Below are 25,447 nucleotides of genomic sequence, written 5' to 3'. Positions count from 1 at the left end.
GATTGTTTAGCAAGGAGGTCTGTGAACAAATAGGACCACAGACAAATGAGGAAAACACACCCTTTGTGTGGTCTCTCTAATCTAAATGCTATTCATTCTTCAGAATCTACTTAAAATGTCAAATCCTCCATAAAGTCCTTTCTAATGAATCCTTATCTATGATTTCTAACTTTCTGGAATGTTTGACATGCATCACAGTCTAAATCATAATGAGATATATTAAAAAGCAGTACAATAAAATAACGAGTGCAGTTCTATAATATATATTATACTTTCCTATAAAATGTATTGTTTCATAATTATTTTAGTATGAAATCCTTAATTCTTTAGCATATTAAGGCTAGGTACCATGTTGTATCCGCTATATATATTATATATTATGTAGACTATTATATAGATTATTCATCCTAGAATAGTCTAGAAGAGGCTTTATGGACAGAGGAGATTTGGTTGGAGTCTAGGCAAGTGTTGGGAACATCAGAAAAAATGGAAATGAGCCATTTCAGAACCCACATATCAAGAAAACGGTGGGAGGTTCAAGGTAATTTAAGAACAGGGGGCAGGGACAGGGTGGAGATGATGCTAGGAGGCTCCTTAATACTAACCCCTAAAGATTTCAACTTTATTAGCAATTCTACAAAGGTTTTTAAATAAAAGGGAGATAGAAGTAAATGCATAGTTTGAGAAATGTGAAAAGACTTAAGTGAAGAAATTTCAAGAGATTAGTTTGGGAGCCAACTGTCTATAATTCAGGCAAAAATGACAAGGGTGAAAGAAGCATTGGAAATGAAGAGAAATGAAATAAAACTGAGCTTGGGTGCTGATGGCACCGGTTCATTCGATTCATAGATCACTCAGATGTTTAGTGAGGGCCCACCAGACATATTCGTTTCTGTGTTAGATGCTGTAACTAACTACAGTGATAACAGATGATGTCCGTCCTTGAGGAACTTATATGCTTGTGGGATAGAACTTAATATTAGTAATTATCAAGAAAACAACAAATGAAATAATACTATAATGTGATAAGTGGTATGACAAAGAAAGAAGGATACTATGGAGGAGAGAGGTGAGGTAGGGTACAGAATATTGGGTGGACAGAGAGAGGAGGCATTCTTTGAGTTGAGATTTATGGAAGGAGAAGAGGCCATGCAAGTGAAGAACAACCTTCCTGAAAGAAGAAGCCACAGGTCCCAAAATTCATGAACCTGGAAAAACCTCTGAATGTTTATGGAAGCCAAATAACAGAAAAATAGAATTTGGAGAAAGAGGGGATTGGAGATAGGTTTAAGACAAAGCCAGGGATCCAGAGGACATGGATTAGGCAAGGATTCACAGACTATGGCAAGGAGTATGGATTAATTCTCAGTGAAACAAATTCAATATGACTAACTTTATTTGTGAATATAATAGATTTCCCTTACTGCAAGACTGAGGGCAAGTTTTATTTATTGTCATGTTTTCAACATCTAGTATGACAAATGTTCAATAATTGTTGAACTAACCTGGTAAACCACATGTGCTGTTTGTACCCTAATTAATGGCATAATTTGGCTAATTTCTGGCTTACAAAAGCAAAAATAGAAGGAGAAAAACTTGCCTGAGGCACTTCAGACTCATTTGGAAGAGAGACAGAAAGCAGGAAGGAGATGAAAGAGAAACCCAGCAGGAGCTGGGGGTGTGTTGGGCACTCAAGTGTGAACAGTGGTGTTCTCCAAAGGGAAACTAACTGAGGTCTAGGAAGTCAAAGAAAAAAACCAAAGTGCTTTACAAATGGCAAGATAACATGGTTTGAGAATGATGCATTTAATAGAAAGAAAAGAAGTGATGAAAGATTATTTTATAGCTTCCACCAACTAACATGTGGGCCCAAAAAATGTTTGAAAACTTAAAAAGTTGCTTTTGGGGTAGATGGAAGAGAGAGGTAGCCTGTAACTCACTAGCCACTCCAATGAATTGCCTCTACAAGGTAGGTGTTCCTTATTTGGGGAAAGTTCATACTGTATAAGATGCTTTTTGGCATATTCTAAGAAAACAAGCTCTGTACAAATTTATCAAGTTTAGAAAAGGCTGCTTAAGACAACACATGGGTTTGTAAAGAATATGTGATATTTCACTGTCAATAGACAAGCAATATTTTGCTGGAACAAAAACCTTTAAATCTGCAGGATGCAAGTATTCATGGCCTTCCTCAAATCACTATAAACAAGTTTGCTCAAGTAAGTAGTAAGCATACATACATTTTGTATCTTTCAGGAATGCTTAATATTTTGAATAAAGAGTCTAAGATAATTGAGGTTTAGAATATAAAAATGCATATGCTAAAAAAGATCTTGAAAAATTAGAATTTATAAATGAGAAAAAAATATTAGTAGTTCCTACTTTCAAATTCTGATCATTTTTTAAGCATTCACAAATACTATATAAGACCCGGCAATAAAATATGATAGTGGGGATTATAAACATTATAATGGGAAAGGGAACAGTTTTCAAAGGACAGCTTAGCATACCACTGTGCAATGAACAATGAACTAAGTACAGCTGTATTGATTCCATTTGGGGTTTTAGCAAAACCTCTTACCCGGAGCCCATGGAAGCGAGGATTACTATAGAAGAGCTTCATCTGCTCAGATGGAAGTGGTCCTAGCACCTTCTGAATAGTAAAAAGTTGGTCAATTTCGCTTTCTCCAGGAAATAAGGGCTGTCCGTCACTAAGCTCCCCAAGAATACAGCCCACTGACCACATGTCTACAGACTTCCCATAGGGAGCTCTGAAAAAGCAAAGGGAGAGATTATCTTAACAACTGAGGACATATAATGTTTGAAAACTTTCCAAATTATTTTGAACAGATTCATGACTTAAAGTACATTTGTGTATTTAAGAAATTTTAAAATGCCACTAGAAAACAGTACAACTGAAAATAAGGAATCATGGATATTCAAGTAAAAATCCAGAATACAAGTGAATAAACCTACATTAATAAAGATGTCAGTTTAATAGCAATTTAGTCAGCATACACTAATTTGATATCTGGGTATATTTTGAATATGAATGGCTTAATAAATCCTAATATAGTGCACATGGCTGATGAGAAACACCTCACTTGGGAAATAAAATGCTCCCAAGAAATATAAATTCTAGGTAATTAAATTATACTTTAGCTCTCTAAATGTCAAAAAGTTATATTTTATCCAGTGTATTAAAATATACTACTGACTTGTGTGTCTTCTTAAACAAACAGTGAATATTATTTAACCTTTGATTACTTAGTGTCAATATATCCAATAGCTGAAATGGTGCTAAGTTCTATTGTATTATTTACTTGAATATAATTGTACTCTACATATCCAGGGCTTTCTAATAGCTACCTTCCTAAAAGCATAATTAGTTTATTTAAAGGGTTTAAAGCTCTCTTCTAGGATCTGAGTTTACCAGAGTGCTTTAGGAGGAGAGTTGCTATTACAAATAGGAACCATCCATGAAAATCTAAGCATTCCCAAAACAGCTCTATACCTATAACTCAATATCTATGGCTGTAAGTCAAATTATTTATGGTAGTTTAAGTAAGAAACCATGTATATATTTTAGTTTCAAACACATATAATACAAGTTCTTTGTTGTTTGATACTGGGGATTGAACTCAGGGGTGTTTTACCACTTAGCTACATCCCCAGCCCTTTTTTTTTTTTTTGATGGACCTATATTTTATTTATTTATTCATATGTGGTGCTGAGAATCAAACCCAGTGCCTCACACACATACTAGGCAAGTGCTCCACCACTAAGCCAAAATCCCAGCCCCCCAGCCTTTTTTATTTTATTTTGAGACAGGATCTTTTATTAAGTTGCCCAGGCTGGCCTTGAACTTGTGATCCTCTCAAATTGCAGGAATTACAGGTATGTGCAATCATTCCTGGCAAATAATCCAAGTTTTAAGAACGGAAAACCAAAATAAAATACATGATAAATGAAATGAAATTCTAGAATGCCACAATGATATTAACAGTTAATATCAAAACTAACAGTTAATATCAAAGCACTGTTAACATTATACAGAACATGTTTCTAGGGTAACAAATCACTGCAACAATAAGGCAACATTTCATTTCTTTCCCACAAAAACTTAAGAACTATATGAGGAAACTTCATTTAAATCTTTTTGGTAGCTTGCTGGGGGAGGAATAATACTGATTGTTCTTTCATATCTTTTTGAGAGAAAGAAAACATCCTAGGTACAAGATGGAAAAACCTTTAAAAAACCTCTACATACCCTAAATAAGCTATTTTTCCTTCTGTCATCTGATTTGCATAATTTACACAGCTGGAACTATTTTGAATGTCAAGGACAAAGCCCTGAGAATACGTAAAAATGAAAATTCTTAATGTAAAACTAAACATCAACTGATTTCAATGGGATTTTTACACAAATAATATAGTTCTTCAACTAGTACTTGACAATCACTTGATTAACAGTAGTCAATTTAGCTCAAATGAGTTGCGCTATCACCATCTACTTTTGGTAGCTATCACGCATCTCTAAACATAACCTCAGTTTTCTGAGAATGATCTACTTCATACTCTTTTTTTCATTGGCAAATAGTGTCCAGTAAATTCAATGAGTCCAGAATGGTACACAGAAGAAACACAGGCAGAATGAAATATCAATCCTAAATCCAAGAATAAAAATTAGCACAGAAATCCAGAATGTCCACACAAATGAGGGGATAATAAAGTGACTAATGATCATTTGATTCTCAGGATGAAGCAAGCTTTTGATTTCAAAAAAAATAGTAAAGTTTCCAAAAACTGATGCCAGTAATACTTATAGGTTCTGGGTCAGCAATGAATCCAGAAGTACTACCAGTTTGTTGGTAGACACTGGGAAATGAATAGTTAACATTCATACAAACGCCTCAGAAAATAATTTAAACATGTAGTCATGCTCTTCAGAAAAAAATTCAGAAATTTATATTGCTATATTGTACATTGTTGGGTGGGACTGCAAACTAGGACAATTACTCTGGAAAGCAGTTTGGAGATTCCTCAAAAAACTAGGGATGGAATCACCATATAATTCATCTATCCCACTCTAGCAACACAGCCTCATCGAAGTTTACAGCAGCACAATTCACAATAGCTAAGTTATGGAATCAACCCAGATGCCTGTCAATAGAAGAATGGATTAAGAGATTGTGATATACACACACACACACACACACACACACAATGGAGTTCTACTCAGCCACTAAAAAGAATGAAATTATGGCATTTGCTGGTAAGTGGATAGAAATGGAGATATCATGCTAAGTGAAATTAGCCAAACTCAGAAACTCAAATGTCAAATGTTTTCTCTCATATGCAGAAACTAGAGTAAAATAAAGGAAAGGGGGAGGGAAGGCTAAGATTACATAAGGAACCAATCAAATACACAAATTAATAGAAAAGTGAAAGGAAGACTAGTAGAGGAAGAAGAAAGGGGGAGGGGCAAGAGGGAAAAAGGGAAGGGGCGGGGGGGGGGGGGTGGATTATGAACTGAAATCGATTTCCATGCATGTATGACTTTGTTGGGATGAACCCAACTACTATGTATAATCATAAAGCACTTAAAAAAATGAATTTCTCATATACCCCAGGACATATATAGCACGTTAAAGAAAAGAGATAACTAACAATTTGCATACTTGTCATCATTACCACTATGGCAAATTTTACTAGATTATGAATTTTTTTCTTCATTCTTGGGTGGTTTCAAAGAAGGAGATATAATCTAGGGAAAATAAGAAAATACTACAACTAGGGTAAGTAGAAAATTCCTGAAACTATGTAATGGAGATCAGGATCATGGGCTCCCTCTCTTAGGCTCTAAAGTTAAAATGCATTAAAAAGAAAAGGAGAACCATGTCAGAAGATCCTTTTCTGGTTAACAGATGAATGATAGGGCATTGACAAAGGAAGGGTGGGTACAAAGTAGATGAAATGTTAAGAGGTATTGCTGAAAAAAAAAATTACCAAGGCAGTGATAAAATAGTTACGTATCATCAAACAGGATTTACACTGTTCAGAAGAAAATGGCTACTGGTTCAATATTTACCCCATGTGTCTAGCAATGTGGCTAGATGTAAAAGACACTCAATAAATATTTGTTTAATGAATGAACAGGTAAGCCAGAATGCCAAACTCTATAGACAATTACATTTTAACATGGAAGATTATTAGCAAAGGTTGCTGTAATAATTCCTTCCATCTGTATATACATGCTGGTTTATAATGTGGCTCTGTCACCTTTTCCATCAAGAGGTGGGATTTATATCTCCTTACCTTGAATCAGGGGTTGGCCATGAAATGGGCTTTGGCCAAATGAGGCAAAAGTCATACAAACAGGGTTTTGGAAAGTACCTTTGCTTTGCGTACTTCTTGCAACATGGAATTCTCCTTCTCTTCTACTTAGCCTACTGAAAGAGGAGTCCCTACAGATTAAAGATGATCAGTCTCAGCTGAGGCTCCACACACCAATCAGCCGCCAGATAACCTGCCAGCCAATTGTAGCTAGATGAGTGATTTAAAGAGAGACCAGCAGAGAACTATGGAGTTGCACTCAAATTATTAACACCCAGAATCCTGAGCAAAGGAAATGGTGCATTTTTGTGGGTTTTGTTTTTTGTTTTGTTTTGTTTTTGTGGTGCTGGGAAGTCAAACCCAGAGCCCCATGTGAGGCTAGGCAAGAACTCTACCACTGAGTTACATCTCTAGCCCTCATTAAATATCTAAAATCAGCATACTACAGCAATACAGGTGCTTTGTTATAATAAATCTATAACTGACAAATATTTAATTAACTGAAATTCTTATTTTTCATAGGTGATCCCAAAGCCAATGATAAAGGAGCAATACATGCATAGAGATCATTGTATTTGGAAAAGGTAACTCACCCAAGTAACAGTTCTGGGGATCGATACCACCTGGTGGCCACATACTCTGTGTAATTAGCATTGTTGCCCTCTGATAGATTCCGAGCAAAACCTGAAAGAATAAATAACTTTGTGTTGGCAAAATACTTCAGTCCTAGTAATACTTTAAAACAACATCAAAAGAATATAATGACTGATATACTGAATGAGCTGCTTATTAATAAGTGTCCTTGTAATTTTAAAAAGTTAGTAAAGTGTTCATATGTTAATTGAAGTATATGATGTATTTACTATATACTAAAGAAATTCATGTTTTTGAAGTTATCTCATGCTTTATTAAGCATTCAGAGCACACTTTTAAATCAGTCCTCCTAAAAATGCAAATCTTAGGAACAAAATGAAGTCTCCATTAGAGCCATAAGTCAACGTTAAACTGGGATTATGGTCATTAATTCTGCTATGTGGGACTTAAAGGGATATTTGTATAGTTATTGTATCTGAACAGTTTCAGCCACTAGGTAAACAACTAACAGTTGGCAATGATAGAAACAAAACAGGCCAAAATTACTGTCATCTCCTAGTGATTGAGAAGCAGGTTAGGAGTATCTTCATTACCTCACAAACTTGACTACTACTTTTGCCCCACATTCTTTCAAGAGGTTTGGGGGCCACAGCATAGCCACAAAATGAGGCAACAAGAGAAACTAATTATCCCACTAACTCACTAAGTGTAATGTAGGCTCATCATCAACAGTTACAAAAACCAAAGCATTAAAATCAGAGGTAAAAATTTAGGTGTCTGTCAGTTTTGAAAAATGGTGTATGTGTGGCAGTACTAGAAATGGAACCCATGGCTTTGTGCATACTACCAATGAGCTACATCCCCAGCCTCATGCATTTCTATTTTTTAAAAAATATTTTTTAGTCATAAGTGGATACAATACCTTTATTTTTACTTATTTATTTTTATGTGGGGCTGAGAATCGAACCCAGTGCCTCATTCATGCTAGGCAAGCACTATATCGCTGAGCTACAACCCCACCCCTCTTTTGTTTTGTTAATTTACTTTATGATTTTCAGTAACTTTGGAGCTTAAAGAGATCAGTGGCCCATAGAATCATGTATGCATACTAAATTGTATATGAGGGGCAAAAAGTCCCAGTATCACGTAATAATCACAATTGCGGATAGAAAGTCAGACTTAAGTACCATTCCTAAAAATCATGCTGCTAAGGATATGCTAAAAATGCCAAAATCAAAACTTAATCAGATACAGCATTCAATATTTCTTTTTCATTTTCTTAAGAACTTCTTTAAGAATTGGGGAAAGAGCAAAGTTCTTTGCACTATTTCTTATAAATTATGTTGAAAATTAAAACCTTTTTTCTCAGGCAAGAAGGTTAATAATGTTCAAACTCTTTGAAAGTGTTGAGTAAAAACAGATATACATGCTTCCAATTGCTACACTGAACAAAATGGTCATTCTACAAAACTGATTTTTAACATTTTCCATTGCTGCTGGGCGTGGTGGCACATGCCTGTAATCCTAGTGGCCTGGGAGGCTGAGGCAGGAGGATTTCTAGTTAAAAGCCAGCCTCAGCAAAAGCAAGGTGCTAAAGCAACTCAGTGAGACCCTGTCTCTAAATAAAATACAAAATAGGGCTGGGGATGTGGCTCAGTGATCGAGTGCCCCTGGGTTCAATCCCTGGTACACCCCTCCAAAAAAAAAAAAAAATCACTATTGCTCATTTGTGTAATCCATTTATGCAATAATGTAATTGAATCTAACTTACTTACGATAAAGAGATATTCTTAGCTACATGTGGAGGTGATTATATTTGGTTATATTTGAATATGTAAAAAAAAATTAAAATCCAACTGTTATGTTTTAACAGAAAGATTAGGTGAAATTTGGGGCTGGGGTTGTGGCTCAGCAGTACAGCGCTCGCCTAGCATGTGTGAGACAATGGGTTTGATCCTCAGCACCACATAAAAATAAATAAAACAAAGGTATTGTGTCCAGCTACAACTAAAACAAATTATATATATAAAAGATTAGGTAAATTTTTAACTTCAAAGTGACCTGTGGACCTAACACCCTAATTTTTTATTTTAAAATTTTCTAAACTATTTTAAATGTTTAACAGCACAATACAGAGTTACCTATATGGGACATAATACACATTTTTTTCCTAGGAGACAGTAGAACTAAAAAACTTCCCTATACATTCAAGTAAGAGCTGAAATAGTACACATCAGTTACTAGTCTCATTCATTGAACATTGAGCAGAAATAAATAGAAGTGTTCTGAAAATGGCTTTGACCATATAGATACATAACCATTATATGGGCACAATGTGAACATACACACATGTATATTTTTTGTGGTTATGATGAAACCTATAACAATTTTTATTTTTGGAGGTTATGATGAAACCTATAACAATTTCTATCACATTTAAATATTTTAGCTTATTCAAACCAGGAATCCACAGTGATAATTCTAAGAAATTTTTTTCTGGGGCTATTAGGTGCTGGACTTATTAATCTATACACATGCATATATTTGCTTTGAATTCTCATTAACTAAATACTACATACTGAATTTTTTTTTTTTAATTTTTTAATATTTATTTTTTAGTTCTCAGCGGACACAACATCTTTGTTTGTATGTGGTGCTGAGGATCGAACCCGGGCCGCACGCATGCCAGGCCAGCGAGCTACCGCTTGAGCCACATCCCCAGCCCCCATACTAAATTTTTTTAAAAAACAGCAGATAATAGTCTATAAAGCAAGGAGAGATTAGTACTTCTCTAGCAATCAAATTTTGAACACAACAGAATGAACAACAGAATATTGCTCTGCTGATTTAAGTAAAAAATAAAGATAAATTTTAATATGCCTTTAAAAGCTACCTACATGTTACACTAATTAATTCTGTACCAGGACTCAATTTCTTTTTAACTTACCAAAGTCGCATAGTTTCAGAACATCATTGTGGCTGATTAAGAGATTTTCTGGCTTTATATCTAGAATATCAAGATAAAAAAGCAATTAGTAAAAATCTCCTATGTTCTGCTGATTGACACTATTATATCATGGTGACAACATCTAATTAGATATATCTAGAGTAATTTGAATAGAAAACCATGGAAGTGAAAACCAGAGTACCAGAGTAACACATTTCATGCTGGTATTTAAAAGTTTCAATTAATTTCAAGAAACATGCAGACCACAATCCCTTGCTCCTTTTTTTTGTATGATGATGTGAAGTCCTGGGGATCAAACCCATGGCCTCAAGCATGCTGGTCAAGTACTCTACCACTAAAACACACCCCCAACCTACCTTAACTCTTAAAGGGATGAACTGAATCTTTAAGGAGTTTAAGAATAACTGAATCTAGACCAACACATTTCAAGAAACTATTTTTACCACATAAAATATTAATGTAAACTTTTGGAGGGAAATAGAACAGAAAATGTTTACATTCACAAGATAACTTAGAAAATACATGAGCACAAGTAGCGGGGGGGGGGGGACGACACAAGAAAGGAATAATTTCTATATTTACATATCTCTTTAGCTTTTCTGTGTGGTTCACAATTACCAATGTCTAATGCTGAAGCAATACTGAATGAGACAAGGTAAGATTTCTAATTTTTTCCCATAGACTTCCTGTAGATACGATAGGAATTGAGGAGCAGAAATTTGTGGAAAATGCAGTTAAATTCTCCCTTTGGGAGGCATCTCATATAGTATCTGGTATCTGTATCATGGTATAGATCTAAGTGAAGAAAGGGCAAAACTAGTGAAATCTGTAGATTTCAGAATCATGGTATCTACAGTTAATTCACAGCCACTAGTTAGCTATACACTTAACCAAATCACATTTTCATGATGGAAATGTAGCTAACTCAGTTCCTCATTAATATTCTTTTTTTAAAAAAAAATATTTTTATTTGTTGTTGACGAACCTTTATTTTATTTATTTATATGTGGTGCTGAGAATTGAACCCAGTGTCTCACACATGCCAGGCAGGCACTCTACCACTGAGCCACAACTCCAGCCCCCTCATTAATATTATTGAACAAAATATATAGACTGTTATTAGAATCATTACCCTAGACACTAGATGGCATTTCTATCCCATTGACAACCTTGATAGGGTAACTGCTATGAGAGCCAAATGTAAGAAAACAAACTAGAAATAATAGGAATTGACATTCTTCATACAACCTTTAAGCCAGTCTTAAAAGTCAGACTATTTTTAAAGTAATATCCTTGTGCATTTGTATAGGTGAATTAAAATGTAGTATTTGTTTATCTAATAATTCAAGGACAAGAATTAAGTATGGCAACATTTTCTGATAAACACACTCATTTAGCCCATTTTTGTATCCATTTGTGTCCCAGTACTATAAAATTATGCAATGCAAGAGAGATTATCATGAGAAGATAAATGGTATAGAGTCAAAGATGATGCTGAGCAAGTAATTTCCCTTTTATTGTATAAACCACCAGTTTGTGGTAGTAAAGGACAAATTAAGACAGTTTATAAAAGTACAATTATGGTCTTTATGCAAGGCTGATCATGCCTACAACCTGCAGACAATGAACACTTTTCACTAATGGATAAGGAAAACCAGGAAGTGAAGATATGTACTGGAGATTGTTGGACTAAGAGTGAATGACAGGGGAGTGCCAATGGGGAGAAGGTCAGTAACTTAGGGGTTATTTAAAGCCTGACTCTAATGGGGTTCACATTACCTGGTCTAAAAGACTGGACCACAAGACTGGACATCCTCCCTCTGTTACCTCCACCTCCACTGGCACTCCAAGTTAAGCATTTAATGGATTCTTTTGTATCACCAGTGTTTCTATAGTTCAGAGCAGATCTTGTTATACAGAGCTCTCACCACAATGCCCAAATAAATCTGATTTGTCTTTTACATGGCACAAAGTAGACTTGGAGAATGAATGACAATTCTTATATCCTATGCTTTCAAAATATTATTTCATTTAAATAGAAATATTCTGAAATTTTATTTGATGTTTTCTTTAGTACTTTCCATTTAAAAAATTCCATACTCACCTCTATGGACAATATCGTTCTTATGGCACCAGTGAATAGCTTTGATTAGTTGATAGATATAGCTTTTTACTTTTTCAGGTGGAACCCCATTTGGCATTTCTTCCAGCAACTCAAGCATATTCTATAAATTGGAGAAAGATATTAATCTCCAAAATTAGGTAGGCCCAGAAATTATGTTCTAATAATTTTTGAAAGTATCTTGAATGATAATCCATCCAGTACACACATGTATTTTTTTGTTTTGCATCTCATCTACAATTTAGCTGATGGTAGATCAGGATACTACAAGTCGAGATTTTCTTTTATGAGAAATTCTATTTTTACTTCTCTACACTGCCTTAAATAGTAACTGTATATACTTTTTACTAAAGACTTTCAAGCATCATTTTAGAATAATGTAAAGGGAAAGACAATAAAAGGTAGAGGTATGACATTACAATGTAAAAAGAGAGGGCAGTCATTTTAACACAGCAAGCTGTATGTCTTTAATAGAAACTTGCATTGGAGTCAACTCTTAAAAATTTCTAGGAAAGACCTGGATAATATCCCCTCCGCCCCAATATTGGGGATTCAACGTAGGGTCTTACGCATGTTAGGTAAGCACTCTACCACTAAGTCACAACCCTATCCCTTTTTGTTTCTGAGACAGAGTCTTGCTAAGTTCCAAAGACTGGTCTTGAACTACAGATCCTCCTGGCTCAGCTTCATGAGTCGCTGAGACTCCCAGTGTGCGCTACCGAGCCTGGCCTGAACAATATTCTAAAAGGAAAAAAGAGCTGGATGTGGGCACACGCCCATAACCCCAGCTACTTGGGAGACCTGAGGCAGGAGGATCACAAGTTTGAGGTCAGCCTGGGCAATCTGATGAGAACCTGTCTCAAAATGAAAAAAAATAAGAAGGACTGGGGATGTGGCTCTATGGTAGAGCACCCCTAGGTTCAATCCCCAGTACTAAGAAAAAAAAAAATCCCTAAAATTGAAATGATCAATATATTTAGTACAAAAATTAAAATAGGCAAGAAAAATACTATACAAGTAAAAACACAGAGACCCAAACAATTCGATCTTCAAAAATCTTAAGACCATTCTAAAATTCATGCAATTTGTTAAGTAGAATCTTCACTTAGCCAATTTCCACTGAATTTCCAGGTTAACTAAACTCCATTTTTTCTGCAAACCACAATGGAGTTAAGGCCCACAGCACCTTATTGTTTGTAAGCAATCACCTAGGACAGCAATTCTCAGAGTGTGTCCTGGCAATCTATAGTAAGACTTCGCAGAGTGCCCATGAAGTCAAACTATATTGATCATAACACTTAGATATGTGCCTTTTTCCTGTGTTGGCATTTACACTAATGGTACAATGAAATAATGTGTAAACTGCTAGTACCTTAGCATGAATCAAGGCAAGGGATTTTTCAATGTAATTAACTCTTGCCATTAAATAATAATAATAATAATAATAATAATAATAATAATGAACAAAACAGCAGTTTTAGTTAAGGATATTCTTGATGACATAGTAAAAAATATTACATTTACTAAATTTTGTTTCTTAAGAGTATATATCTAAGTTTTTACAAGAGAAAGAAGAATGCACATAGAGCTCTTCTGCTGCATATGTACCATCTGGACCATAGACCATGACTGTCTTAAGGCAAAGTGCTTGGGTGATTGAGATGAGACACAAGCCGGTTTATTTATAGTTGGTTTATTTTTGTGTGTGTGGAAGACCATATCTTACTTGAAAGAATGACTGACATATACATTTATTTATGTCAAAATTAACAGGTTTATCATTATTTATTTGTTTGTTTTGTTTTATTTTTGTGTGTGTGGTGCTGGAAATTGAACCTAGGGCCTTCCGGATGCTAGGTAAGAGCTCTATCACTGAGCCACACCCCGGTCCCATATTGCTCAGTTTTGCCTTCTAATATGAAAAACATAAATAGATAAAACCGACATAAATAAAAAGTACTGAGGGCTCCCAATAATTTTCAGAGTATATAAAGGAGTCCTGAGGATGCCAGGTGTGGTGGCACATGCCAGTAATTCCAGCCACTAGGGAGGCTGAGGCAGGTTGAGGATGTAGTAGAGTGCTTGCCTAGCATGTGGGAAGCCCTGGGTCCAATCCCTGGCATTGTCCCCCCCCCACCACCACCCCCAAAAGATGGAAAACCACTGCTCTAATACAGCCTCACAATTTTGTTCATATAAGTTGTATACTTATCAGTTGTGTTTATTCTTATACCTACTTATAACAGATTCACTTGCTATTTTAATAAAATGATCAACCAAGAAAAATAAAATTTTTTAAAACAGGTCCTTAATGGCAGAGATATTGTCCCCTGACAGCTATTCTTGCCTTACTCCGAAGACATAAAATTTTCAGTTGGAGACCTAGTTGCCCAGAATGAAGAATCCATTTTTTCTCTGCCAAGCAGCCAGTGTGACCATGCAACTATACCCTGGCCAATGGCATATGACAGCTGGAGATCTGTTCTAACCTTAAAGATAAGGGCCCTATTCAGGAATGGGCAAAAAGGACAGAAGCAGCCCACCAGAGTTCCTAAAACTATAGAGCAGAGCTGCCATACCAGTCCTGCACTGCTTACCATTGAATTTGTTATTTTGTTGAAGACATTATAATCAAGGGTCTCTGCTACCTACACCCCTTAAGAGCATCTTTCTCCTTGCCCTCCTGAGACACACTGTTAACTGTTAGGCATTGACACAAATGAGCAGGTGTGATGGTCACCTTCCACTTAAGAACCAAAGGGCAGGGGAAAAGGCCCAGGCCTGAGCATCAGAAGCCTGCAATTCTGGTAGCAGTTTGGACACTTACCAGGAGAGAGCTCTCAAACATGCCAAATTACCCACCCAGGAGGGAAACAGATACACAGAGGTAATTTCTCAGTTTGTTCTACTACAGTGACATTATCATGAGCAATCACCATGAATAGATCATAAAAAAAAGTGAAATACTAGATTTGTTGAAATTTTATTATTTGGCAGTGAAAACTACAAACTGTATGACAACTAAAAAATAAATAACATCTGATTTTCCCTGGGATCCTAGCACAGCAATCCTTTTCTTATAATTTTTCCTTTTTTTTTTTTTTTAAATCAACTTTTAGTTTTATTTTTTGGGGAAAGTACCTTAGGGGAATACCTAAATTGACACAGAAAAAGAAACTTCCAACAGATTTTGGAAAAGAAACATAAAAGCCATGGCTTAAAATGACAAAGAACCTAGTATTTTTGAAGTTTTGCTAGCAAGTAATGAAATTACGACATATATATTGTTTATTTCACAAAATTTTTTGTAATGGCTGAATGAATTCAAAGTTGCACTGCTGGACAGTCATCTTGACAACACTGCTTCCAATTTGATAATGACAATGGCAGTGATGCTCTGTCATGGGATAACAAGCACCTGGGAATTGACCTAAAGCAAACAACTCCTCCAACTTCAATTTTCATTAGAAAATATCAGGATATCAGCAAGTGCCACCTATTTATTCATCTAGGAAACCTCCAAAAGGCTTCTCTGGCATGTTTCCTCTACTATTGTATTTAAGTTTTGACCATCACCAAGTCCTGAGGGTAAGCTGTTCTCCAAAAATTCAAAGGCACCTAATATACATTACTGTAGTGTATACTGTCTTTAGGTCACATTATTTAAAATGTCACTAATAAGTTTCTTCTTTTTTCTTAATAGATGGACACAATACCTTTATTTTATTTATTTATTTTTATGTGGTACTGAGGATCTGGCCCAGTGCCTTACACATGGTAGGCAAATGCTCTACCACTGAGCGACAACCCCAGCCCTCTTTCTAAGTGCTAAGGCAAGTATACAGACAATTCAAACAACACCTGCCTTTCCTCTTTTTTCCCATGCTTCCCATTCCTCACTCCTGGTTTCATCTACTGCCTCAAGCCTCACCTTAGTCTTCCTGGCAGGCCCCCTTCCCTCACATAAAGCCCAAGCACTGGCAGTTCACAAAAGGCTGCTTTGCACAATTACTACCCCAGGTCTGATTCAAGCTCCCAGTATATCCAGGTGTGGTGAGATCTGACACATACCTCTATCACCGGGACCATCATTTGTTAATTCTCCTGTTTCTCTTTCAGAAACTCTGTTTAGGTTTAATTAAAATAAATCAAGTCTAAAAATAAGTTGTTAGACCCTAGATTCTAAGATGTCAGAATACAAACTGGTATATTATTTAAACTTGAGGTTATCTCTGTACTGTTAAATTGTATGAAATCCTTAAATATATTTCAGGACATAATTACGGATAATATTTTCATTTTTCAAGGCTTAGATTATGAGTACATTGACAAGTTATACTAAATAATACTTTCTTCGATAATATCTGAAATGGACAAGCAAATCTGCACATTGGCAATCAATGACTTACTTTTTCAACATATTCAAACACCAGGTATAATTTCCCCCTCCGACGAAAAGCTTCCTTCAGCTCCACAATGTTTTCCTGTTTGAGAGTCCGAAGCATTTTAAGCTCTCGCAAAGTCGTTTCCTTGACTTCTTCATTTTCTAGAATGTAAACAATAGTGAAGAGAGAAAAATTAAAGTTTTCAAACTACTTTTCAAAGAATTTTAAGAACACTGAAAACATCCCAATTTCATCTTCTACTTTGGGTACTTCTGCTTAAGATTACAGATGGAATATTAAGTAATACATTTTCTTGTTGGAAAAAAAATTGAGAAGAATTTAAAGAAGAAAAGGCTTGCCTGACCAGCAAGGACCCGATTTTCTGCTTTTTCTTATTTTTTCTTTCTTCCTTTTTTTTGGTACTGGGGATTGAACCCAAGGGCACTCAACCACTGAGCCACATTCTCCATCCCTTTTTTGTATTTCTTTTTAGAGACAGGGTCTCACTGAGTTGCTTGGCACCTCACTGTTGCTGAGGCTGCTTTGAACTTGCAATTCTCCTGCCTCAGCCTCCCGTGTGGCTAGGATTACAGGCATGTGCCACCATACCCAGCTTTATATTTCTTATTGTAAAGTGTATGTACAGAAACATGGGTTAATAGGAACAACAAACAAATTCACTGTCATTTAACTCTAACACTCTATACTGGGGAAGAAGGCATTTAAAAGGGCCATAAGAATCAAGTATATCAGAGCATAGAGGTCCTTCTCTGCTGCCAGCATCAGTAGCAGCTGATGTCCCTAAGGTTGCCCTCAAGCTTTGGCTTTAAAGAGTGTTTTATTCCCCCATCTGCATGTAAGTCACCACACTGAACAGAGGTTGTGTGCCAGGCATCCACAATGAAGCTCGTGGCCAAACTGCAGGGACTTCTTAAGAGTGATCGCCTCTCTGAATAGCAGCTGCTATAGGTTCCCGCTGCCTTCCTGTGGCATGTCCATCTGACCATCCCAGATGGTATAGCTGTTCTTGGATAAGAACTGATGCTGAACCAGTATATGCCCTTGCATACCACCAACTTCACTCATTATAAGCTCCACAGATAGAGAGAAAGAAGTCACCTTAACTCAGATAGATTAATGGGCAGGGAGTGAAGAGCTAATATTTCATTTTAAATGAATGTTTATAATAGCTCCAGGAAATTCAAAAATACTGTGTTATTGTATGTATATGTGAGGGTAAAGGTTCATAATCCCTCATCTATAATTTCAAATCCCCAAACAATCTAAAAACTGAAATCATTTCTAAGAGTGACAAATTCATTTAGATGCAAAATTGAATTGACATGAGACCATTTACAGTGTTCATATGAATATGAATATTTATATGTTGTGCTACAGAAATACTATTTGACTACAGGGTGTTATATAGCATGCCATATTTCCATTCTAAAATCCCAAAGTTATGATTTGGCTCCAAGATTGGGGTAAGGGCCACAATCCTAACTTTGAGAGGTTGGGTCACTCTCAGGTCCAGGCATATCTTTTTTTTTTTTTTTTTGTACTGGAGATTGAACTCAGGGTTACTCAACCAGTGAGCCACATTCCTAGTTCTATTTTGTATTTTATTGAGAGGCAGAGCCTCACTGAGTTGCTTAGCACCTCAAATTTGCTGATGCTGGCTTTGAACTAGAGATCCTCCTGCCTCAGCCTTCCAAACTGCTGGGATTACAATACAAGCATGTGCCACAGTGCCCAGCTCATATCTTCAAATTTGAGGAGGAAGAAAATGGAATTTGGGAATATGGGCATTTCTAGGAAGACATGTTTCTACACAAGTTACACAAGAGGGAAAAGGCTAAAGCAGGGATGGGGGGCACAAAAGGAGAGGGAGATTCTAAGTACAGAGCCCGGAGTGTGTCTCAGCTCATTTTTTATCCCAGCCCCTTCTCTCAAACCCCTTTCAAACCGAGTTCAAAGAAGAGACTGAAATAGAAACAAAGGCTTTGTAGCAGTGGAGCATTTGTAACAAAGAGGAACATAAAGTCAACACTCCTTTGTGAACTGGTTACATAAGCAAAGTATTCTACTTCAGTCAGACAACTGTTGGAGAATGCTGGAACACGGACCAGGAAAGGTCAGAGATGCTGCCTGTGGGAAGACAAAAAACAGTGGCAGGGAAGGACAACAGTGGCAGAAGCAGTGAACCAGCCCAACCCACAATGGGGGGGAAAAGCACAAGACAGCAGATACGCCTGGCAGTAAGGGGGAATGAGTGAGATGCAATCAGGGGACTTCTCAAATTGGCTTCAAGGACTATGAGGGCCATAGGGCCAGCTGTTCTCCAAGGTGGGGCCTAGCCAGAGAAGTGGTATTCTGTGATGGTTAGTGTTACAGCAGCCCCAGATGTTGCAGCCTGGGGGACCACCACCAGTCTCCAAAAGAAGCCATACCAGGAAACCTCACCTTGTGTTCCTCTTTCCCTTCGTCATCTTAGGCTTTCAGTTCTCAAAATAACCCAAAACCTTATTTTTTAGCCATAGGACCTTTCAATTTGTCCCCCATTCCCAGAATGTTCAGTCTACCACCCTGGCTCTTTATAGGGCTGTTGGCTCCTTCCAGTTTTCTTTTAAATATCACTCTTCAAGAGTCTTTCCCAGACCTTGAGGCAAGATGGCCCCATTCCACTATACCTTATCACAGAACTCTAGGCTTTTCTTTTGCTATCACGTCATTTTTTTTCTTTTAATATAGATAGAGCATCCCTTATCCCAAATGCTTGAGACCAGGAGTGTTTCAGATTTTGGATGTTTTTGGATTTTTGAAATATGTGCTTTTACATAATGAGATATTTATCTTGGGATTGGAAGTCAAGGTAAAATGTTGAGAGCCACAGCCGAAGGGGCCCCAGCAAACTTCCAGCTGCCAGCTGATGATTGGCTCACAGCTGCCCCAGCAAACTTCTAGCTGCCAACTGATTGGCTCCTCTGCGGTGATGCTCATTGGGCTGTTTCCCCACCCTTTCAGACCACAGAGCTGCTCATTGGGGGACTTTTTTGGCTCCGCCCACACGACCCAGCCAATTGGCCTCAAGAGGGGGGGGGGGAGGTTGAGAGGTTTGTGGGAAGCCGGTGGTGTCAGTTGGGCTCTGAGGGTTTTCCTGAAGAGCTGTGTGGTTTGGCATGTGTTCTAAAAATAAAGTTCGTTTCTTTTGACAAGTGGCTCCTGAATTGTGCCCAGCCAGACTGCGGCAATAAAACACAAAATTCATGTATGTTTGGTATACACACAGCCTGAAGGTAAATTTATATGATTTTTTTAGTGCACTTGTATTTTGACTGTGACCTGTCATTCAAGGTCATTTCCAATTGTGGCATTCAGAATGTTTCAGGTTTTGCAATATTTCCAAACTTGGATTTCCAGGTCAGAGATGCGTAACCAGTACATTTACTGCTTACTGTTTTACCACCTGTGTGGTCACCTCTGCTAAACCCAGAGCTTTAGGAGGATAGGACTAAGTTCTTCCATTCAACAATATACACCCCACCACCCAGCACTGCACCTGCTACAAAGAGGTGAATGATAAATACTTCCTACATAAATGCTTCAGCTAGAGCCATGAGATCTTTGCTCATATGTTGCTAATTCTTCCTCTTTTCAGAGGTGGGGGAAACAGTGCAGGATAGCAAACAATAGGCACTTTGCCCTCTTTGTTTTGCATATGTGTGTGTGTGTGTGTGTGTGGTTTGTTGTTGTTTTGTTCTATTTTGTTGCTTGGTGCTGGGGATGGAACTCAGGGCCTTAAGCATGTTACACAGACACTCTATCACTGAGCATACCCCCAGAGCCCTGCCCTCTCAATTTTGAGAAGAATGCTTTAGTCTCTTCTCTCTCAAGAACTTTGAATAGACTGCTTATCACATAATAAGACAAACTGAATTGATTTTCCCTAATTCACCTCTGACTGGTTGTTTTTATAACATGTGATTGCAAAAAATGGAGGCTCCAGAAAACTGACAGTACTGAGGTCAAGAACTGTGTGTATGAAATCCTTAAGAGTATCCACAAACTAGCTGGGCATGTTGGTACACATCTGTAATCCCAGCAATTTGGAAGGCTGAGGTGGGAAGATAACAAATTTGAAGGCAGCCTCAGTCATTAGCAAGGTCTTTAGCAACTTAGTGAGATTGTGTCTCAAAATAAAAACATAAAAAGGGTGGGGGATATAGCTCAGTGGTAGAGCACCTGGGGGTTTAATCCCAGTACAAAAAAAAGGTACCCATAAACTATGCTGGAGCTGTGTAATACCAAGTCAGTAAGTAAATACAGCTGGTATATCTTCCCTAATCAAATGCTTGATGAATTGTTGGCACACGTAAAGCAAGTGAAAAGAGGGCACTTTGTATTATCGATCTATGGCAGTTTCACTTTGCTAACGGATAAAGCCACCTCAGAATACCTGAACCAGAATGACTTTAGTAGAAGGAATGCTGGAACAAGACTATAGAAATCTAGATTTTCAATTTAGTATTTTAACTAATTAACAGTGTGACATGTCACTCTGGGCAAGCCACTTAACTTTCCATCAGTAAAGTAAATAAATAAATGTCCTGTAAAGGTAAAATTTCTAAGCTGATTCTAAGCCGCAGAGCCAGAGTTAAAGTGTAAAAGACCGAACATTGTGAAGTCTCTAACTGCAAGGCTTGGGTTGTAAAGTAAGAGACCATTGATATGTTAAATACCTCGGCTACCCCGAAGCCTTTGATCTCTGTAGCTGTTAGGACAATAGCGGAGCTGCCCCAGTAAACATTCTCACTGACTCCTCTGGTGGTCTGATAACTTGGGACTTTGAGTCGCCTGGCACTAGGCACCACGGGCCCAGAATCAATCAGCTTAAATATCCCCCCCCCTTCCCCAAAAAGTGTACTTAAGCTCTGCCTGACCTCTGCTCGGGGCTCTGGGCTGCTGTATCTTCCTGAGTGAGCCTGGAGCCTCAGCATGTTGAATCAATAAAACCTCTTCTGCCAATTGCATGGAGCCGGTCTCTTGTGGTCTCTCCCTCCGACGTTTCGCTGGACCCTTACAGTCCTCCCAATTTTAAGGTCTCTTCCAAATGTAATAATTATTTCTTTTCGTTAAAATTTTACTAATTATAAGCCTAAATGACTTTTGGTACTTTGTTATACATCATTCAAATCTATACTGATTTCACTGAACAATGGTTATAAAGAGAAGATAAATGACCCTGCAAAAAGAAGCACACTAAATCAACTAGCATGTAGTGCCAAAACAACTTCATTTTAGCAGCCTATTTTTAGGAAATGAATGCTTTTTTACTTTATGCCAGTCATAGGTAATAAAAGTGGAGGTAAGTGCTTAAGCATTAAAATTGTAATGAATGAGAGCAGGCAGGAAATGGAGTTATTAATTCCCAAAGTGCAGGCAAAATGTGCACTCTTCATTACTGGGAACATCCTATAATTTTGTTTCTCTAAGTATTTTTAAGGTTCTCAGCCTGTCCTGCACTTTTAAGATAAAAATTGAGGCAGCAAATGATGAGATGATGGGGAAAAGGAATATACGCTCCATGTGCATGGGCTACTCTCCCCAGAGGAGCAGAAAGCAGCAAAGTGCTTCAGTGGGGCAGTTTTTTAAAGGTGAAAATAGCAGAAAAATCACTGTCTTCTAGTTGAAAGAGTCCTTGTGGGCTCTCTATACAGGCTAGCTCTTCCTGCTCACAAATGAAGAAACCAAGGCTAGAAAGGATAGCTAACTATCTTAGGATGAGTAGGCTAAGGGTCACAGACTAGGTCAAACGCAGGGACATAGGTGGCAGTGATGTAACACAATGAGATTTGGAGAATGAGCCAAAACACCCAGCTTTGGGTTGACACTTTGTTACCAGACTTGGGCACTTGACTTGCTGCTAAAGCTAAGTGGCCAAGCTGCAAGTGGAAGAAAAACTCGGTGAAGATTCTGGGTTTGCATTTTACGTCTCAGTTAATCACATACAAACTTGTCAACAATAAATTGCAGCTAGGGTTAAGCTGGATTATTCTCAAGGTCTCATCCATCTCCAAGAGTTAGCACTTCTACACAACACCTGCTTGTGCGCATACTGGCTGAACTCATCACCAGTTATCACTGAGGGTTTAGTGAAAGCAGGGCTACTCTGACATAGTTATGTGAAGATAAATACATAACTCCACCGAATGAGAACTAGGTGACATGGTAGAAGAAAGTACATTAGGTAAGAACAAACAAAATCTGACCCACTTTCATAGGGTTACCAGTGAGGCAAGTTACCATATCTAAAAATCAAAAGATTCACTAAAGTAAAAGGTAACTATTTTTTAAGAAAGATCATAAGAGCAAAAGAAATCTCAAAGATAAATAAGTGATGAAAAGAACCTAAAGATGAGCAGAAACTCTATTGTAACTCTATTTTTAAAGAACTGTGGGCTTGGAAAAGAAATTCAGGAATAGCTATAACCTACTTTGTGAAATCACAAACCTGACATTTTTGTATAGCCAAAGAGGCCCCCAACACAGGCCTTTAAACAGATATATTGAAAAAGAAAAGTCAATCCATCCTTGTTTGAAACCACAGGGGCACCATGTTTGATTCTGCTTGTCCTGATTGAAGAAGGGACATTAGCAGCAGGGCAATTAACGTGGTCAGGAACGTTGGAATGCTGGTGCTACTGTTTCATGTATCAAAAAAGATGAGGACCCTTCAATCTTCAGAGATGAAGATCTGGTAAAAGGACAGTGGAAACTCATGAAATCACAAAAGGCACAAAATGGTCACCAAGTCTTAGAAGAATCCCTGGGATTTGAAAGTGATCCATTTTGGACATGAAAAGGAAATGTGGTGAAACCATGACTAGCCAGGAAACTCAAGCCCAGTTAATCAAATTCTTTGCTTAATCAAGGGTTGGGAAATTCATTTCAAGACCTCTCTTTCAGAGAATAGAGGCTCTTGAATTTAACGACTCAAGGTTATGAACTCTTGCTTTGTAACATGATACAAAGTATAGATTTTTCTAGTGGGTAAAAATAAGAATGAAATAAATTGGAAGAAAGAAAAGATGATCAATTAAACATGGTCTAATAATTAAGAAGAATAAATATGTCCACCCAAGAGAAAAATATTTATAGAATACATAAGCAAGACATGAAACACATGACAAGTAGGGAAGATCTTTCCTCATCCCATCATTTGTACATTCCAGGAAAGATAGAAAAGTCCCAAGAATCAAAAGGAATATCCAAACATGAGTCAAAGATAAATTCTAGAGGGCTGGGGCTGTGGCTCAGTGGAAGAGTGCTCACCTAGCATGCAGAGGCACTGGGTTCGATCCTCAGCACCACATAAAAATAAAAATAAATAAATAAATAAATAAATAAATTGTATCCACCTAAAAAACTAAAAAATAAATTCTAGACCACAGGTTCTCCTAAAATAAAGATTTAGCAGACGATATTTTTAATTCTTGCTGGTCCAAAGCCACCTAGTTTAGGGCTGGGATGTAGCTCAGTGACAAAGCGTCTGCCTTACATTCACAAGGCCCTGGGTTCGACCTCCGGTTCCAAAAAAGAAAAAAAAAAAAAGAACCCCATCAAAGCTACCTAATCTAAATCAGTGCTCTTAGATCATTTAATAAGTTTGGGGCAGAAGGCTTTTATACATGCCAATGGGTGAGAATGATGAACCAACAATGACAGAATATTATCGTGTAAACATCACATCTCATCACATAAGACTGGAATTACAGGAAGAGTAGGGTAATTAGGCTAAATTTATAATTATACATAGTCTGAAAAGTACCTTTTACCTAAATAGTATCTATTATCTTTATAGTCTGTGGTCATTTTTTGATCTTCTCAGAAAATCCAAATAATGAGCAAATAATTTGATGAAGACTTCTGGTTGGTTTGGTATTCACCGGAATGTTTCTCTGTGGAAACTTAATTGACAAATTTATAATACCATCATTTAGGTACTGCTAAGAATTCACTGACACTTCCAATTTATGATGACATGTCAAGAGGCAGAAGTCATTGAAATAAGAAAAATCTAACTAACAAAGTGTTCTCAGATTAAAATTTGCCCTCAAACATCCTCCTCCCACACCATCTCCTCCTTTCTTGGGGGAGTGCTCAGGATTGAACCCGAGCCTCAAGCATGCTAAGCACAGGCTCTATCACTGAGCTCCAATCCCAGTCCACATTCCTTCCTTTTAATAAGAGTTTCTGTTCTAACCCCAAGGTATCAAAGTCTTTCGAGGGAGAATTATAGAAAAAGACACTGAGAAAAAATGATCTGATAGAGTTATACCAGCTAACAACTAGAGAATAAAAACCTGAAAAAGATGATGACAGAAAGTCAGGAATACAAAAAATGAAGAGAAAACTGACAAAGCTTTTTAAATTTTTTCTGAATATTCTTTTAATGACCCTCTTTTTAATGTGGAAATCATTCATTAGCCTAGTCTACAATTTTACTGTAAAATTACTCTTCCTCTCAAAAAGTGATTATTTTTGAGAGGAAGAGTAATTTTACAGTATAGTTGTTATTATAACTTCAATTGTATTAAGTATAAAATACTTATATTCATTAATAATTTTAGTTCCAATTTTTCAACTGAGAGTTCCAATATAACATTTATTTACTATGAATTTTTCCCCCATTTTAAATAGTAATTGATATCCTGGAATAATAGGGACCTCTTGAACTAAATAGTAGTCTACCTTAACACTGTAGCCCTGAAAATGTTTTCCACAAATTTGTGACAACATATGGATTTAAGAATATTTAAAGATATTATCAGAATCTTTCAAATCTACCAGAAGGTAATAACTACTCTCACAAAATATCCTTTGATATCAATTTGAGAATACTTCATTAGATTGAATGTTAGTCAGACCAATTACAGATCCTGCTTCAGTTTAATGTTATTTTCATGGAATTATACCATCATCTTTACAAAGATTTTTAAACATTAACTTAGAATAATCACCATTGCAATATCAAAAGGATAC

General features: G+C 36.9%; 1 protein-coding gene across 1 annotated transcript in view; it reads right to left on the bottom strand.

The window, feature by feature from the left end:
- Positions 1-25,447, bottom strand: part of Cdkl5 (cyclin dependent kinase like 5) — a 173,085-nt gene that overhangs the window by 36,583 nt on the left and 111,055 nt on the right. The window contains exons 5-9 of the mRNA XM_077107154.1: positions 16,430-16,566; positions 12,003-12,123; positions 9,878-9,937; positions 6,930-7,020; positions 2,582-2,771 (exon numbers count right to left, since the gene is read on the bottom strand). Of these exons, the coding sequence (XP_076963269.1) occupies positions 2,582-2,771; positions 6,930-7,020; positions 9,878-9,937; positions 12,003-12,123; positions 16,430-16,566 (599 nt within the window). The remainder of the gene's footprint in view (positions 1-2,581; positions 2,772-6,929; positions 7,021-9,877; positions 9,938-12,002; positions 12,124-16,429; positions 16,567-25,447) is intronic.

Source organism: Callospermophilus lateralis, chromosome X, assembly GCF_048772815.1.
Source record: "Callospermophilus lateralis isolate mCalLat2 chromosome X, mCalLat2.hap1, whole genome shotgun sequence".
NCBI classification, from domain to species: domain Eukaryota; kingdom Metazoa; phylum Chordata; class Mammalia; order Rodentia; family Sciuridae; genus Callospermophilus; species Callospermophilus lateralis.
This window is presented reverse-complemented; position numbering and strand designations above follow the sequence as displayed.